At 46.6% G+C, this 18,522-nt stretch overlaps 1 protein-coding gene across 1 annotated transcript in view; it reads right to left on the reverse strand.

The window, feature by feature from the left end:
• Positions 1-1,187: 1,187 nt before the first annotated feature.
• Positions 1,188-18,522, reverse strand: part of LOC149430868 (uncharacterized) — a gene marked incomplete at its 5' end in the record, with an annotated part of 28,164 nt that continues 10,829 nt past the window's right edge. The window contains 8 exons of the mRNA XM_089665977.1: positions 1,188-2,072; positions 3,125-3,169; positions 4,403-4,557; positions 6,037-6,316; positions 6,894-6,941; positions 8,929-9,083; positions 12,470-12,758; positions 16,990-17,156. Of these exons, the coding sequence (XP_089522103.1) occupies positions 1,471-2,072; positions 3,125-3,169; positions 4,403-4,557; positions 6,037-6,316; positions 6,894-6,941; positions 8,929-9,083; positions 12,470-12,758; positions 16,990-17,156 (1,741 nt within the window). The remainder of the gene's footprint in view (positions 2,073-3,124; positions 3,170-4,402; positions 4,558-6,036; positions 6,317-6,893; positions 6,942-8,928; positions 9,084-12,469; positions 12,759-16,989; positions 17,157-18,522) is intronic.

The following is an 18,522-nucleotide window of genomic DNA, read 5'->3' on the forward strand; positions in this document are numbered from 1 at the left end:
TCCTGGTCCCTTTGTGGAGAAACAGCCCCAAAACATGATGTTGCCACCCCCATGCTTCACAGTAGGTATGGTGTTCTTTGGATGCAACTCAGCATTCTCTCTCCTCCAAACATGACAAGTTGTGTTTCTACCAAACCGTTCTATTTTGGTTTCATCTGACCATATGACATTCTCCCAATCCTCTTCTGGATCATCCAAATGCTCTCTAGCAAACTTCAGACGGGCCGGACATGTACTGGCTTAAGCAGGGGGACACGTCTGGCACTGCAGGATCTGAGTCCCTGGCGGCATAGTGTGTTACTGATGGTAGCCTTTGTTACGTTGGTCCCAGCTCTCTGCAGGTCATTCACTAGGTCCCCCCGTGTGGTCCTGGGATTTTTGCTCACCGTTCTTGTGATCATTTTGACCCCACGGGGTGAGATCTTGCGTGGAGCCCCAGATCGAGGGAGATTATCAGTGGTCTTGTATGTCTTCCATTTTCTAATTATTGCTCCCACAGTTGATTTGTTCACACCAAGCTGCTTGCCTATTGCAGATTCAGTCTTCCCAGCCTGGTGCAGGTCTACAATTTTGATTCTGGTGTCCTTTGACAGCTCTTTGGTCTTCACCATAGTGGAGTTTGGAGTGTGACTGTTTGAGGTTGTGGACAGGTGTCTTTTATACTGATAACAAGTTCAAACAGGAGCCATTGATACAGGTAATGAGTGCAGGACAGAGGAGCCTCTTAAAGAAGAAGGTCCAGGTCTGTGAGAGCCAGAAATCTTGCTTGTTTGTAGGTGACCAAATACTTATTTTCCACCGTAATTTGCAAATAAATTCTTTCCAGATCAGCCAATGAGATTGTCTGGATTTGTTTTCTCATTTTGTCTCTCATAGTTGAGGTCTCCCTATGATGCCAATTACAGGCCTCTCTCTTCTTTGTAAGTGGGAGAACTTGCACAATTGGTGGGGACTAAATACTTTTTTGCCCCACTGTATACGTCATGTTACAGTATATGTCATATTGAGTGAACCTGGATTTTGATGCCCCCCTCCCCCATTTAGCAGAAAGTTTTTCCTTTTCTCCTTCTCCGTGCTGCTCTGCCATTGGATGCCACGAGAGGTAATCCTGTGGAGTCACATGATGTGAATAATGCTACAAAGACAGTTTATAAAGCATTTTGTTGCTAGAAGTCAGACCAGTACACTCTCAGAATGTATCACTTTATTAGTATCGGTGTGATTCATATGAAAAGAACACAAAAGATTCCATTTACAAAACAAGGAGGAATATTACTTCCCTCACCAAGTGTGGAAGAGAACAAACTGAAATGCTGAACACCAAATATCCCTCAGGTTGTCCATATCCTGATATATCTGTGATGAACTGGGAACATGGAAGTCGTGTTCCACAAATTGTAAAGAAAATTAAAAAAACAAATGACAGCCAGCGAGAACATTGACCATGAACTGGCGCTGATACATCTGCAATTACTGCGTAATGACATTTCCATATAAAGCGTACTTAATAGAATTCCAGTTGATGATGTTCCCTGAAGTCCCAGAATTTCCTTTGTAGACCTTTTGGATGGCATGGGGAGGTAAAACATAATTCCACAGTTGGACATCTGAAATTTCACCCACCAAGCTTTGTTTGGCGTCAAAACTGGACCCGAATTTGTCTTGGTCTTGGCCCAGGATCACCCTTCCACCTGGAAGAACCTGATGACCTTTCCGGTAAATTTTACTGGCAGAGCGCTTGCCATCGAACCAAAAGGCCGTCAAGCCTGACGAAGACTCCCAGGTCACGCAGATATGATTCCCAAAGGTGCTGAGGCTGGGTAAGGAGAATTTTGCTGCAAGTTCACTGCTGCCGAGATACAGGGAAAGCTGGCCGTCTAGTTCTCTCCAAACATTTAACTCATCTCGGTCATTGTGATAGGAGAAGAGGATGACCTCCCGGCGGCCGGACAACTCGGTGGAGACGCGGAGACAAAGGGTGAACTTGGTCAAGTCTATCGGTACACTTGGGTGTAAGACTGCGTAATCCTGAATGCCTTCCTCTGGAAATACTAATGATTGTCCACTAAGACCTGAAGAAAAAGCACAAATATTAAAGTGGCTCTACAGGCTCAAGGTTTTTGACCATCACGTATAAAAAAAAAAAAAAAAAAGTCCAATCCTGATCAAGTGTGTATGAGATTCTCAGCTCTCCTGGGTCTGTACCTCCTCCCACTGTCAATCACAGCCAGTGAACCAATGAGGAGAGAGCAGGGGTGGGGCCAAGCCGCACTCTATTGTGTGAATAGACACAGAGCAGAAGCTCAGGAGCGAGCCTGCTCAAGTGCCCCCATAGCAAGCTGCTTGTTCTGGGGAACCAAGGAGTACTTGCATGGCCACTAAAGGAGCACATTAAGGAGGACTTGCAGGGCTTCGAAAGGAATACACCAAGGAGGACTTGCAGGGCTTCTAAAGGAGCACACCAAGGAGGACTTGGATGGCCTCTAAAGGAGCACACCAAGGAGGACTTGCATGGCCTCTAAAGGAGCACACCAAGGAGGATTTGGATGGCCGCTAAAGGAGCACACCAAAGAGGACTTGCATGGCCACTGAAGGAGCACACTAAGGAAGACTTTCATGGCCACTAAAGGAGTACACCAAGGAGGACTTGCATGGCCTCTAAAGGAGTACACCAAGTAGGACTTGCAGGGCCTCTAAAGGAGCACACCAAGGAGGACTTGCATGGCCACTAAAGGAATACACTAAGGAAGACTTGGATGGCCACTAAAGAAGCACACCAAAGTGGACTTGCATGGCTACTAAAAGAGTACACCAAGGAGGACTTTGATGGCCACTAAGGAGCACACCAAGGATGACTTGGATGGACACTAACGGAGCACAGGAAAGAAGACTTGCAGGGACTCTAAAGGAGCACACCAAAAAGGGCTTGGATGGCCACAAAAGGAGCACACCAAGGAGGACTTGGATGGCCACTAAAGGAACACACTAAGGAGGACACCAAAAATGTCTAAAGCAGTCTTCAAGGTGGGACTTTGTTTCTTGCTTTAAAGGAAACCTGTAGTAGGAGGAATGCAAAGCTACAGAAATGATTGTCAATGGACTAGAGACCAGATCTGGGACTTACCTTCTCTCATTACTACCTTCTCGGTTATTTCCGGCAGAGGATTTTCTGAAAGTGAAAAAGATACAACAAGCGTTTTTGAAGATGTAAACAAAACGGTCACACTGTTCCTCCAACTGCTTCCATGGAAAATAATTTTTCATCATTTCAGAGCTACTTTAACTCTTCTATCGGAATTTCTTTTGCATTTTTTGCTTGCATTAAAAAGAGAAAAAATTTTAGATCAGAAGATTACATAAAACCCCAAAACCTATTTCGTTCTGAAAGCAGACACTCAAGAGAACAGTGATAGTTCCAGTTTTTTGTGTGTGGTTTGAAATGTGTTTTTATTACAAAATATATGCAAACAATTAAAAAATACATTTAAATATACTGTATGTCTTTATGGAAGAAAAATATTTGAAATGTATTTTAAAAATATTCTTCCCAAATATATTGTCATATATTTGAAATGCTACAATTTTGGCCGTATTAAATATATTTCATAAATAATAAAAAAAATATATATATCATGTTGAAATGTGTTTTCATTACAAAATATTTGCAAAAAAAAATACATTTCAAATATACCGTATGTCTTTAAAACTACAAATCTACATTTTTGGAATGCGTTTACAAATCTATGTAAAAATATACGCTAAAATGACTTTTTTATATGTTAAAAAAAATCTGAATATATTTTTAAAAACTTTTTAAACATATTCAGATTGATTTTTTTTTCCACATAAAAAGTGATATTAACATGTATTTTTACTTATATTTGTAAATGCATTCCAAAAATGTAGATTTGTAGTTTTAAAGACCTACAGTATATTTGAACATTTTTTAAAAATATTTTTCATATAATTTGTAAAAAGAGTGTTCCTCCTGGATCAACTATGGGTGTAGGATTATAACATTTTTTTTATTCTATGGTTGAACTGGATGGACTTTTGTCTTTTTTCAGCCAGACTAACTATGTAACTGTGAATCTAATGATTTGGAGGGCGGGGCCAAAACTTTTTGCAATATAGTGTATTTGGGTTTAATTTTTTTACAACATACTAATGTCCCTTATATGATGCATTTTTTTTGATGATAGGTTCTCCTTAATGAGACATCAGGGGTCCAAAAGACCCCTGATGTCTCAGCTGTCCTCCAGTGAAGGTAATGCAGTGTGGACCGCACTCCCTTAGCTCCTTCCTCCACGGAGGCGGAGGAAAGGGACAGTAGGGCCCCAGAAGTGACGATTGATATGCCGGGTCATTGTACTTGTGCTGTTACAACCTCCAGACATCTCACCTTCGGGGGGCGCCGGCAGACCGAACACTTGGACTTCGCAGAGAGAGAGCTTCTCTTCCCGGTCCGGTATGATCACCGTCACGTATTTCCCCTTCATTCCTTTACAGTTGAACATGGCGGTCTCTCCGGGGCCCAGCGAATAGATGACCGCACACCTGTCCAAATACCACATTTAAAGAATCAAATTTTTTCGGAATTTTCCAAATTTCCCAATCACAATAGTAACCAATTTCAACGAACCCAAAATAGATATGAAAATACAGTAAGGCGTACAAGGTGAAGATTCCTACTTAGGCTGCTGAATACAATAGAATAAAACATAGAATATAAAATAATAAAAAATAGAATACACTAGAGAGTAAAACAGAACATAAAAGAATAGACCAAAATAAAATATTTGATTTATTCAAATTGGAAAACAATTTTGAATTAAAAAATGAATGCAAATTTGAAATGGATCATATTGCAATAAATACAGTAAGGTATAAAAGTAGCGTAAGATGATCAGGGGCGGACTGACCATTGGGAAACTCGGGCACTTCCCGAGAGCCTGGGGTCAGTAGGGGGCCCCATGAGATGCCTCTGGTACCTTTTTTTTTCATAGGCTTTTTTGAGTTTGGGCAAGGACATGGGTCCCATGATCCCCTATTGCCCGTGGGCCCTATGAGTTGTCAGTCCGCCCCTGAAGATGAGGATTCCTACTTAGGCTGCTGAATAAAATAAAATATAGAGAAGAAGATATAAACATAAAATAGAATAGATTAGAAAGGAATCGAACAAACCAGAAACATTTGTTTTCAGAATTTGTTTTGTATATTGGAATTTCTTTTGAATATTTGTTATTTTCGAATCAAATTCAAAATGGAAACATATTGCAATAAATACAGGGGGCACAATTCCTTCCAGTGACACAAATGATACGGGCCAATGACACCAATCATGGGGCACAATTCCTTCCAGTGACACAAATGATAGGGTCCAATGACACCATTGATGAGGCAGAATTCTCCTCAGTGTCACAAATGATAGGATCCGATGACACCAATGATGGGGCACAATCCCTTCCAGTGACACAAATGATAGGGTCCAATGACACCATTGATGAGGCAGAATTCTCCTCAGTGTCAAAATGATAGGGTCCAATGACGGTGCACAATTCCTTCCAGTGACACAAATGATAGGGTTCAATGACACCAATGATGGGGCACAATCCCTTCCAGTGACACAAATGATAGGGTCCAATGACATCAACAATGGGACACAATTCCCCCAATGACACCAAACAACGGGGCATTATTTCTTTCCCACTGACGTCAGGACCTTTTCTACTTCCATTGGCCCTCAAAGTCTGAAGGACAGTAAATTGGCCCCTTTTGTTTAGAAAGTCTGGGGACCCCAGAGCTGAAGGAACATTTGTGAGGTCCGGCACTGATGTTGGATGAGAAGGCCTGGCTCACCATCAGCCTTCCAATTCAACCCAAAGGTGACCAGTAGGGTGGAGGTCAGGTGTCGGTCCCGAATGATTGACACATAGTATGTTGTGGGTCCAAAAGATGTTTTAGGTTCTAAAATTAGCTTTTGGGCTTTTTTCTTAACATAGGAAAGCATTTTGATTATTTTTATTTCATACCCACCTGGGATTGGTCCCCCATTCTCTGGAATCTCCTATCCGGATCTCGGCCTCGTTGATCCGCTCCCAACAACAGTCCTCCCTGTTGGTGACACCCACAGAGAAGACTACATGGACCTCCTTCAGATCTACTGTCCACCAAGGACGTAATTCAAAGATAGTTTGGCTGCACTGCATCTTGGAATAGTCGCCGGAAAGAGACCCACCAATGGAGTTCCTGGAATCCCCAAAATGGTTGTAGAGGCTGGACTGGGAGGAGACTCCTTTTAGGGCCACATTAGGTGCTGAAAAGGTAAACAAAAAAAAACAATAGAGTTAGAAATGTTCCCGGAGGGACCTGAACCCTAACGGTACTTGTGTGGGTCTCGTATTTATAAACCCCTTACCCTGCGGTCACACCCATCTGACTTCCGGGGAAGTCGCACCATTTCGGATGTTATTCCAACTTGAGGTGCGACTGGCAAGGCATCGAGCCTAGAGGTCTATGCAGGTCGCACCTGAAGTGGCGCATGAACTACTAGAGAAATCGGTGCGCTCCAAGCAGGTGGGAATCGCACCAATAGGACCGCTTTAATTGAGGAGGAAAACGGGGTGTGACTTGCAAGTCGCGTGGCAGTGTGACCGGGTCGCCAAATCACATCATTGGAATTTCAGCGGTTATACCGAGATGATGCCGGCATCATCCTGGTGCTGGGGGTCGGCAATCATAGCCCCACTGTTGGTGTCGGTGGAAAGAATGGCGCCTTATTGTTGTTGTCAGTAGGAGGAAATAATGCCCCAAAGGCCACATAAAGGCAAGCAAAGAGCCTCATTCCGCCCTGGGGCCACAGTCTGGAGACTCCCGATGGAAAGGAAACTTACCTCCATCTGGAACTTCTGGTAGGTTGGCATCCATACTGATGAGTTTTCCTGGAAAACAAAAGTGACGGGAAAAACGTTTCATATCTGACATAGTTCTAGACTTCACTGCATTAAAATAGACCCCTCCCCCTCCAGATGATCCCCCTGCCCCCTTCAGAGGATTCCCCCCCTCCCCCTCCAGAGGATTTTCCTCCCTCCCCCTCCAGAGGATTTTCCCCCCTCGCCCTCCAGAGGATTTTCCCCCCTCGCCCTGTAGAGGAGATTTCCCCCCCATCGCCCTCCAGAGGATTTTCAGCCCTTGCCCTCCAGAGGAGATTTCCCCCCCTCACCCTCCAGAGGATTCCCCCTCCTCGCCCTCCAGAGGATTCCCCCTCTCCCCCTCCAGAGGATCCCCCCCTCCAGAGGATTCCCCCCCTCCAGAGGATTTTCCCCCCCTCACCCTCCAGAGGATCCCCCTTCCCCTCCAGAGGATTCCCCGCCCTCGCCCTCCAGAGGATTCTCCCCCTCCAGAGGATTCCCCCCCCCTTGCCCTCCAGAGGATCCCCCCTCCCCCTCCAGAGGATTCCCTGCCCTCGCCCTCCAGAGGATCCCCCTCCAGAGGATTCCCCGCCCTCGCCCTCCAGAGGATCCCCCCTCCAGAGCATTCCCCCTCTCGCCCTCCAGAGGATCCCTCTCCTGTGCTTCCAGATGATCCTCCCCCCTCGCCCTCCAGAGGATTCCCCCCTCGCCCTCCAGATGATTCCCCCCTCCCCCTCCAGAGGATTCCCCCCTCCCCCTCCAGAGGATTCTCCCCCTCCAGAGGATTCCCCCCCCCTTGCCCTCCAGAGGATTCCCCCCTCCCCCTCCAGGGGATCCCCCACTCCCCTCCAGAGGATTCCCCCCTCTTCCTGACCAGGCCACTTTTTGCGATACGGCACTGCATTACTTTCCATGACAATTGCGCGGTCGTGCAGCGCAGCACCCAAATTAAAATGATGTCCTTTTCCCCCCACAAATAGAGCTTTCTTTCAGTGGTATTTCATCTGTACGGGTTTTACATTTTTTGCACCATAAACAAAAAAAAGACCGACAATTTTGAAAAAAAAAAACATTTTTGACTTTTTTGCTATTAAACACATCCAGTAAAAAAAATTAAAAAGTCAAATTTCGGCCAAAATGTCTCCCACTCCTGTCTGCGCTAAACTAGTCTTAACTGTCTTAACTAGTAATGCCGGTGATCATGACTTATAGCGGGACTGCGGCGGGCATTCTGACACTGAAGGGGGGGACTGACTTGGTGTCACTGACATCCCCAGTGACACCAATACAGTGATCAGTGCTAATAAAAAGCCCTGACACTTTACTAATGGCACTGGGCAGGGAGGGGTTAATATCTTGGGGATCAAAGGGTTAACTGTGTGCTGTGTGTTTGCTTCACTGTGGGCATGCTGCTATACAGAGCCATACAAAGCAGCATGTCCTTGCTGACAGGGGAGAGATCTGTATTGTGTTCCTCGGCGATCGCTGGGTGCTGGTGGGTAATCTCCGGCCAGGACCCCGTGATCAAAAGCTGTAGCCGCCGATTTGTGAAAGGCGCATTCATGTCGTATTTGGAAGAAAAAAATAAAAGGGGTCCTGTTCCCCGAAACACTCTTTTGAACCAGAAGAGCTGTCCCGTGTGTGAGATCCTCCGGTTCCTCGGTTTGTGTACAATGCTCTCACTACTTTTACTTTTGTGAGTATTTATTCATATTATTCGGTCATGTTGATCGTGCGCCGGGCGCCCTCCTTGGTGTATTTTGTTTCTACATTGTCAATGCAAAATGATTGAGGAATGGCTTCCACTCGACCCCCAGAAGAACCCCCTCAGGCCGAGCCCATGTGACCTCTACGATTAAGGGCAAAATGGACTAAAAGTCGTTCTGCCACGGTGGGGGACCCAACGGAGGCCATTCATTTGCATTCATTTTGCATTTACAACGCACGAGTCTGTGCGCTGGTCGGTCGCCATTTTCCCGTAGCTTCAGTCATTTGAAGGACAAGTGACAAATCCTACCGTTAGATGTCTCAGGCAATCCGAAGACCTGAACTTCGCACAGGATGAGATGTTCGGTCCGCCTCGGGACTGTCACCGTCACATATCGGCCAACCATTCCATTACAAGAGAAGAAGAGGGACTCTCCAGATTCCATAGAAGTTATCACCCCACACCTGATGATGAGCAGGGCGTAAAAATCAAAGTCCAACCGCATTTATGTATACAAACAATTAGTGCGTTGTACACTAAAAAATCATAAACAATAATCAATCAAATAAATACCGCTACATAAAAGATGTGCATTCCAAACTGTCCACCATGGCAAAGACCAAAGAGCTGTCCAAGGATGTCAGGGACAAGATGGTAGACCTACACAAGGCTGGACTGGGCTACCAAACTATGGCCAAGCAGCTTGGTGAGAAGGTGACAACAGTTGGTGCAATCATTCACAAATGGAAGAAACACAAAACAAGTGTCAGTCTCCCTAGGTCTGGTGCACCATGCAAGATCTCACCTCGTGGGGTGTCAATGATCATGAGAACAGTGAGGAATCATCCCAGAACTACACGTGAGGATCTTGTCAATGATCTCCAGGCAGCTGGGACCACAGTCACCAAGAAAACAATTGGTAACACACTACGCCGACAAGGACTGAAATCCTGCAGTGCCCGCAAGGTCCCTCTGCTCAAGAAAGCCCATGTCCAGGCCCGTCTGAAGTCTGCCACTGAACATCTGAATGATGGAGGAGGACTGGTGGGAAGTGTTGTGGTCAGAGGAGACCAAAATCCATCTCTTTGGCATCAACTCAACTCATCGTGTTTGGAGGAGGAGGAATGCTGCCTATGACCCCAAGAACACCATCCCAACTGTGAAACATGGTGGTGGAAACATTCTGCTTTGGGGGTGTTTTTCTGCTAAGGGGACAGGACAACTGCACTGCATCAAAGGGACGATGGACAGGGCAACATACCCTCAAATCTTGGGTGAGAACCTTCTTCCCTCAGTCAGGGCATTGAAAATGGGTGGTGGATGGGTGTTCCAGCATGACAATGACCCAAAACACACGGCCAAGGCAACAAAGGAGCGGCTCAAGAAGAAGCACATTGAGGTCCTGGAGTGGCCTAGCCAGTCTCCAGACCTTCATCTGATTTGAAAATCTGGCAACGAATGTTAAGCTTCCTCCACAAACGTCAGCCACCAAACCTTAATGACTTGGAGAGGATCTGCCAAGAGGAGTGGGCCAAAATCCCTCCTGAGATGTGTGCGAACCTGGGGGCCAACTCCAGGAAATGTCTGACCTCTGTGATTGCCAGCAAGGGATTTGCCACCAAGTACTAAGTCATGTTTTGTGAAGGGGATCAAATCCTTCTTTCCCTCATAAACATGCAGATCAGTCATCATTTGTTAGACGCATTTCTGCTGAATTTGTTGTTGTATTCTGTGTCTCAGTGTTACACCGAACATTCCATTGTTAGACCGATCATTTCTGTGTGAGGGGCGAACATTCCATTGTTAGACCGATCATTTCTGTGTGAGGGGCGAACATTCAGCATCAGCCGGGGAGCAAATATGCATTTCCTTCACTATATATATATTACAGTACACTGGTACTGACTAGTATTCCAATGTTTCCCTTCTTCTTCAATTGCACGCTAGTACTGACCAGTATTCCAATGTTTCCCTTCTCCCTCAGTTGCACGCTGGTACTGACTAGTATGCCAATGTTTCTCTTCTCCCTCAGTTGCATGCTGGTACTGACTAGTATTCCAATGTTTCCCTTCTCCTTCAATTGCACGCTAGTACTGACTAGTATTCCAATGTTTCCCTTCTCCCTCAGTTGCACGCTGGTACTGACTAGTATTCCAATGTTTCCCTTCTCCCTCAGTTGCACGCTGGTACTGACTAGTATTCCAATGTTTCCCTTCTCCCTCAGTTGCACGCTGGTACTGACTAGTATTCCATTGTTTCCCTTCTCCTTCAATTGCACACTGGTACTGACTAGTATTCCAATGTTTCCCTTCTCCTTCAATTGCACACTGGTACTGACTAGTATTCCAATGTTTCCCTTCTCCCTCCGTTTTTCTCCATCACTGAGATAATGTGACCCCAGCACTGATGGACAGATGCAGGGGAGGGGCAAACAAGGATGCTGTGCATGCAGCTGACATCCTCCTTATCACCTGATGATGTCATTGGTTGTCAGGACGCTGGCGGCTACAAGGGGCCTCAAGGCACCCCTGAAGAAGCCTCAAGGCACCCCAGGGAGCCCGGGCACTCTGGTTGAGAGAGGCTGGTATAGATCAGCCTTACTGAACCTTTTTAACATAGAAGAGCCTTTGAAATAACTTTCTGGTTCCAGGGAATAATATATACTATATCTACATGTAGCACTGCCCCTGTAGGAGTCACTGAAGTTTTGGGTTCCCCTATAGTCCTGCACAGCCAGACAATTTTTCACAGTAAACAGTCCTCGAGCTTGTTTTTTTTTTTTAAGTTTTATTAGGGGTATTGGACTTGGATGGGGTTGAGGGGTGTATGGGATGCTCATCTGCAACTGAGGACAACTCTTTAGCAACTGTGTACAAGTTTCTTTACAGCAAAAAAGGTTTTCTTCCTGGAGAGCTCTCCAGCTTCCCCTGATGTACCACCCCAGACCCCAGATGAATCCTCTCCTCATCCAGCTGTACTGGGTGAATCCCTGGGCAAAGGGACCTAAAATCTGTCTCTTTAGACCAAACAGTTCCAAAAGTGGGTTAGTCAGGTTTCCCACCCAAATGCCTTTTCCCCTTATCCGGCCCAGGGAGTGTAAGAGTACTCACTCTTCCTCTCCTGTGAGCTTGTTTGGTTGGTGGTTGCCTTCAGGCCTTCTGCTGGTCTGGCTCCTTCCCTGCTGCACAGATGGTCCTCTCTCATGGGACTGCTGAAGTTGAGAGATCCTTTTTTCCAGCCTCAGCCTGGAGGTGGGCCCCTTTCCCTATGGGCCCCCTCCCTGGCTCCTGCATTCCACCTCTCACTTCATCTTCCACCTGAACTCTCCTGCTGCTGAGTAGGCTCTGTCACACATAAAGGCTGCCCTGGCCCCATGCCAAGCCTCCTGCTTGGGGATTGGCCAGGGTCCCTTAAGTGTGCAGGCCAGCCCCTCCTCACCCCCAACCACTGAGTTCCAGAGACTTCTCCAAGTCTCTAGATCAGGGGGAGGTATGAGGGAAGTGGCCTGCAGAGCCCTCAGCCCTGACCTAAATTGACTTGGCTGACTCACATCCAGGCTAACTCATGCCCAGGCTGCTACTCAGCCTTTCTTAGTAAAAAAACACCTATCTGGCGCCCCCTGGCTGTCTAGAGGGGGATGCTACATACAGTTCACAGTACATCAGCACAACGGCCACTGGGAAGAATGCTTCTTACACTTTTGATCATTGGGGAGAACTCTATCCCTAAGATCATTGTTGTCAGCGGTTAACTATCTGAGAGGCAGAAATTGCTAACTGCTCAAGAAATAAAAAGTAAGGCATTCCTAATATTTTTTTCTAAAAACTGTTACTTTCCAAGTAAACCTGACCTTGGATTTGACACTCCTCCATTTTCCACCGAGTTCCCAATACGAATTTCCGCTCCAATAATTCTCTCTTTGCAACATTCCAGCACCCGATTAGTGATGACGACGGAGAAGATCTGGTAGGCTGCTTTCAGGTCCACCATCCACCAAGGCGACAGCTCTCTTTGGGTGATCGAACATTGCCCCACGATGTGATTATTGGCCAGGGAGCCATCATTGGCGTTACCAGCTTCTCCAGAAGAAGAAAATGTGCTGGACTGGGAGGCCGTGCCATTCAGGGCTACATTCCGAACTGGAGAGATACCGAATTGAAACGTTAACCAAAACTTTCACAAAGATTATACAAGACCCAAATCCCCAAATGTATATCGTTCACAAACAGTAACTGGGATACACTTTTTGTTACCTTCAGTCTCTTTGAAGGTTCCCAATATTTCTTTTCAAGGATCATACATTCGTATATTTAACCTGCTGATGACTCAATATATCTCACTTACTTATTCCCAAGAAACTTCAAAATCTATATCAATACTAGGCATAATCCTAGACTCCCATCTGTCCTTTCAGCTCCAAATCCAATCACTGTCCAAATCGTGTAGACTTCACCTCCGCAACATCTCCAAGATACAACCGTTCCTAACCTCGGAAACCACCAAGCAACTTATTCACTCCCTTGTTATCTCTCACCTTGACTATTGTAACTCCCTCCTCATTGGCTGACCTCATCGCAGGCTATCCCCTCTTCAGTCTATCATGAATGCTGCTGCCAGACTCATCCACCTTACCAACCGTTCTGTATCTGCCACCCCTCTCTGCCAATCCCTCCATTGGCTTCCATTCAGTGTCCTCCACCCCTCTCTGCCAATCCCTCCACTGGCCCCCATTCAGTGTCCTCCACCCCTCTCTGCCAATCCCTCCACCTGCTTCCACTCAGTGTCCTCCATCCCTCTCTGCCAATCCCTCCACTGGCCCCCATTCAGTGTCCTCCACCCCTCTCTGCCAATCCCTCCACTGGCCCCCATTCAGTGTCCTCCACCCCTCTCTGCCAATCCCTCCACTGGCTTCCACTCAGTGTCCTCCAACCCTCTCTGCCAATCCCTCCACTGATCTCCATTCAGTGTCCTCCACCCCTCTCTGCCAATCCCTCCACTGGTCTCCACTCAGTGTCCTCCACCCCTCTCTGCCAATCCCTCCACTGGCCTCCATTCAGTGTCCTCCACCCCTCTCTGCCAATCCCTCCACTGGCTTCCACTCAGTGTCCTCCACCCCTCTCTGCCAATCCCTCCACTGGCATCCACTCCGTGTCCTCCACCCCTCTCTGCCAATCCCTCCACTGGCTTCCCATTGCCCAACGGATAAAATTCAAAACACTAACAATAACATATAAAGCCATTTATAACTCTGCCCCAAATTACATCACCAATCTTGTCTCCAAATATCACCCAAACTGTACTCTCCGCTCCTCGCAAGACCTCCTACTCTCTAGCTCCCTTGTCTCCTCCTCCCATGCTCATCTCCAGGACTTCTCCAGAGCCTCCCCCATTCTCTGAAACTTTCTACCCCAATTTATCAGACTATTGCCTACTCTGCTCACTTTAAGGCGATCTCTGAAAACCTATTTCTTCAGGGAAGCCTATCCCGCCCTCAGCTACTAATGGAATCTTCTACTCTTCCAACCACTCCATCCCCCACAGTTACTACCTTTTTGTACCACCAGCCCCTCCCTCCTAGATTGTAAGCTCCCTCTTGTATTGAACTGTATTGTTTCTGTATTGTCTCCCGTTATATTGTAAAGCGCTGAGGACACTGTTGACGCCATAAATCCTAATAATACTCCTCTAACATCTCTCAGGGTCTGTGGTGACAACACCTCCCTGCCATTGTTTAAGAAACTTAAAATTGTTAACAGTCAGGCGAAGACTATTATACATGGTAGCCAACTTTCCCAGCCCAGAAGATATATAGTTACAAAGTTAGTCTGGCTGAAAAAAAGACAAAAACCCATCCAGTTCAACTATAGAGAAAAAAAAAAGTTGATCAGGGTCCTGTTCACGGCAGGAGTTCTGGAAGATCTGGCATTTCTGCCAGTACTCTACTTGGCCGCAGAAGTACACATCAGCCTCAGTCTGCTGCCAGATGGCCTTTATAAGGAGGCTCATCACTTCCTCTGGTTGCTGGATGATCTCTAGCTCCCCCTGCCCTGTTCCTGTTTCCTGTGATTCTGACCTGTGATTTCCTGTTAGCGACTCGGCTTGCTCCTGGACCTGTCTACTCTGATTTACCCCTGATCCGACCTCGGCCTGGCTAACGGATACTCTCTCTCTCTCTCTCTCTCTCTCTCGCTCCTCTGTGTATGATCTCGGCTATCCCATCTGACTACGTCTGCTCTGATTCCCACCTGGTACCTGACCTTGGCTTGAACCGACTACCCAGTGCACATCTAAATCCTGGAAGGGCTTGCACACCACGCACAGGCGCCTCCTGTCTGCAGACCTATCTCCGTGCACCAGCTGTGCTTCTGAGTGGATCACCAACCAGCACTCCTACAGGCGACCTGTGCAACTTTGGGCCCGACTCCCGCTGTCCCACTCTCAGGGGAGTCTGGAACTTAGCCGCAAGGGAAGCCCTCTCTCCACTGGCCTCCATCACCAGGTACGTGATACCAACATAGTGTAAGACCTTTCTACAAAGTTTTTTAAAAATGGTAAAAGCACTCACATGTACAATGCGGCATTAGCAAATATAAGCAAACACTATGACCAGCAGAAAATATGGCCTTCGGTACGCGATGACGTCACAGCAGGCTCCGCCCTACACGTTTCGTCACAACTGACGTTGTCTGGGGCATGGGCGCCATACTGGGTCATCGCATATTTATATAAACAGTATGTACATAAGCCTCCTTATGGATTCCATTGGCTAAAGTGCACCAAGCCTCATAATGGGACAGCGTGAGATCCAATCAATGATAAATAATACTGCTGAGCCAGTTAGTAAATGCCGATATAATAACTAAAATATTTGATTAATAAAAATTTACATAAACTAAAAGTGAGAACACAAAAAAAAATCTTAAAAGAGGAAGGATAGAGGGATCAGGAACCAGCATTCACTGACATGTTGATGTATCCGTGTGCATCATTGTGCTCGTCCACACATGTTCAATCCTAGTTATGGTGCCAAGCTGCCTTTTTAAAGGAGGTCTTGATATGTGCCAATCTCTGGACGTTCTTCAGCTACCCGTGACCTGTGTTCCTGTGAACCTGCTCTTGTTATCTGACCTCTCATTGCTGACCTAGCCTGCTTCTGACCTTGCTTGGTGGATTCTGGACTCTGACCCTGGCTTGCCTCTGTTCACACTCTACTGTCTTCCTGGTATCAACCTTGGCCTGCTGCTTGACTACGCTCACTCCTGCTCCTTGTGTATGACTCTGGCTTGGCTACTGACTATGTCCTTGCTGTCCATCCCTGCTGACCCTGACTCACCATCTGCCCATGTTATTGATCCCATCTACCTCTGACTGTGAGTCCTCGTAGTCCCTGTACCTAGCTTTCAAGGTCCAGTTTCAGGGTGCCTTCCTGTGGGTCACCATCCTTGGACTTTCTCTTGTGTGCCTACACTGCTTCTGACTGCTTTCCTGAAACAACTGCTACCTGATTACTGGCACCCATACTTCCTTGTGTCCTGTGCCCCTGTTCCCACACTCAGGGGTACTTGGACCAGTGCTGCATGAGGAAGCCTGTGGCGGAAGTCACTTTGGGTGGGGGGCCCATGGAACACAGCTCACTTTGGAGAGGTCGGGAGACCCCTGTCTCAGCTCCCCATATCCCTCTTATGTGTAAGTCACCCTGTGTCTGTTAGGGGTGCAGTGTGAGATGTCCTGATATTGTGTAGGCATGTATAGGTGGAGTGTGGGGGTTGTCATTGTTTAATGTCATGTGGTTGCATCCCATTGTTCTATTGTGTGTCTTGCTTGGGAGCAAACTATTATGGGATGTATGTGTTTGTGTATTGGCTTGGTGGGGGGTGTCTGCTGAAGTCTCTTGTTACTGGGTGTGTATTGCCCCGCCCTGTGTATATATCTTGTATCTGTGTTAAAATAAAGGAGTCTATTTCCTGATTTATTTCAAGACTGGTCTTGTCTAGTCTCGTATGGTCAGCGGTGGTGTCCGTGGATCTGTGTTCGGACAGGGAAGCGGTTTCTAACGGAAATACCCTAGTGCAGTCTGGGTCGGGTTCCGTTACAAAGCCTTCTTGTCACTTTGGCCTCCAACCAAGGTACGTGACCTTGACACCCGGCAAAAAAGCCCTCTTGCATTTTCTCCATATATACTTATTATATAGGCCTTTTATTCCTTTTTAAAAAATAATTCATTTTAATAATGAATAATAAGAAGACATCTTTATCTGCTCATATAGTGAACCTTCGGAGATATTCCAGTCCCTGAAGCCAATGAACAGAGAGCCCTCGCTAACACACACAGTAAGCTAGAGTCTAAGGCACAATCCTTATCTTACATACACATTTCTTCTCTTCGCTCTTCAACTTGCTCAGCAAACACTTGAACTTCACATAAATTCAAATGTTCTTTTTTTTTGGGTACAACAACAGTGACAAACCGTCCTTCCATCCCATCGCAGTCATAGATGAAGGTCTGTCCATTGGGGATGGAGGCAATCTTAGCACACCTGGAAATGAAAGAAGGAGAACATTGGACTGGGCATCACGATGGACAATGCTAGTGGCAGTAAAAAGGGGTACAATAGAAAAAAATGCTTCAATTATGGAGTTTCTGATCACAAACACTTGTGGGGGAGAACAGAACATCTCAGCATGGAGAAAGAAAGTGTGATTTTTTTTTTCTCATTTTTCCTGCTTTATAGACACAGGGTTGTTTAGTCCCAGATGATTGGACTTCTATATGGCACTGAACATGTGCATGCCGCAAATCTTCATTTTGGATCCATTCGTTAATTGAAGAATTTCATTTCAGATGCATTTGGTATTTTCGGAATCTGTTTCGTATCTTCGGCATTTGTTTAGTTTAATTCAGAATAGCTGGTTGCTAAGGAGCGGGAGGCCGCCCTGTCCTTAACAACCATGGCTCATCTGCCGTCAGTGGGATTCCCTGCTGACAGCAGAATGTAAGCAAACAATTGTCAGCATTAAAAAAAAAAATAAAAAAAACAGCATAGGGCCCCCCACAATCTATATCAGGCCCTTTGGGGGGGGGGGGGGGGTCAGCCAATACAAGTGAAGGGATGAATGCTGCTCAACAGACCCCAGGAGTCCAATGTTGAAGAATGGCCTCATTCATTGTTCTGGCCATGCCCTATGATGCGTTTCACCCCGCCCACAGAGGTGATCAAGCCAGCGATGTGCACAAGTACCTCAGCTGTCCCAGGTGTCTACCTCCTCATTGGCTGAGACAGTAGCAGGAGCCATTGACTCCCACTGCTGTCAATCACAGCCAGTAAGCCATTAAGGATACAGAGGGGGCTGTCCTAGCTACAGCTCTGTGTGTGAATGGACACATGGAGCAGCGGCTCAAGAGCGTGTCTGGTCAGGTGCCCCCATAGCAAGCTGCTTGCTATGGGGGCACCCGATAGGGGACATGAGAAGAAGAGGATACAGAGGGGCCTGATCCTGAGAGCTTACAATCTAAGAGGGAGGGTCAAGTGATACAAAAGGTAATAGCTGTGGGGGATGAGCTGATGGAGAAAGTGGAAATACAGTTGTTAGGTGGGGGCAGGATAGACCTCTCTGAGGAGAAGGGTTTTCAGGGATCTTCTAAAGGTGGTTAGAATAGGAGATAGTTGGACAGTTTGGGGTAGGGAGTTCCATAGGATAGGGGAAGCTAAGCAGAAGTCCTGAAGGCAAGCATGGGAGGAGGAGACACGGGAACTAGAGAGCAGGAGGACCAAAGAGAGCATTTTGGTTGGTGTTTCGAGACTAAGTTAGTGATGTAGCTGGGGGCTGAGTTGTGGATGGTTTTGTAAGCTGTTGTTATTGTTGAATTTTATTTGTTGGGTGAGTGAAAGCCAATGGAGGGAT

Source organism: Staurois parvus, unplaced genomic scaffold, assembly GCF_062004578.1.
Source record: "Staurois parvus isolate SC_StPar_1 unplaced genomic scaffold, SC_StPar_1.0 ptg002447l, whole genome shotgun sequence".
NCBI lineage: Eukaryota > Metazoa > Chordata > Amphibia > Anura > Ranidae > Staurois > Staurois parvus.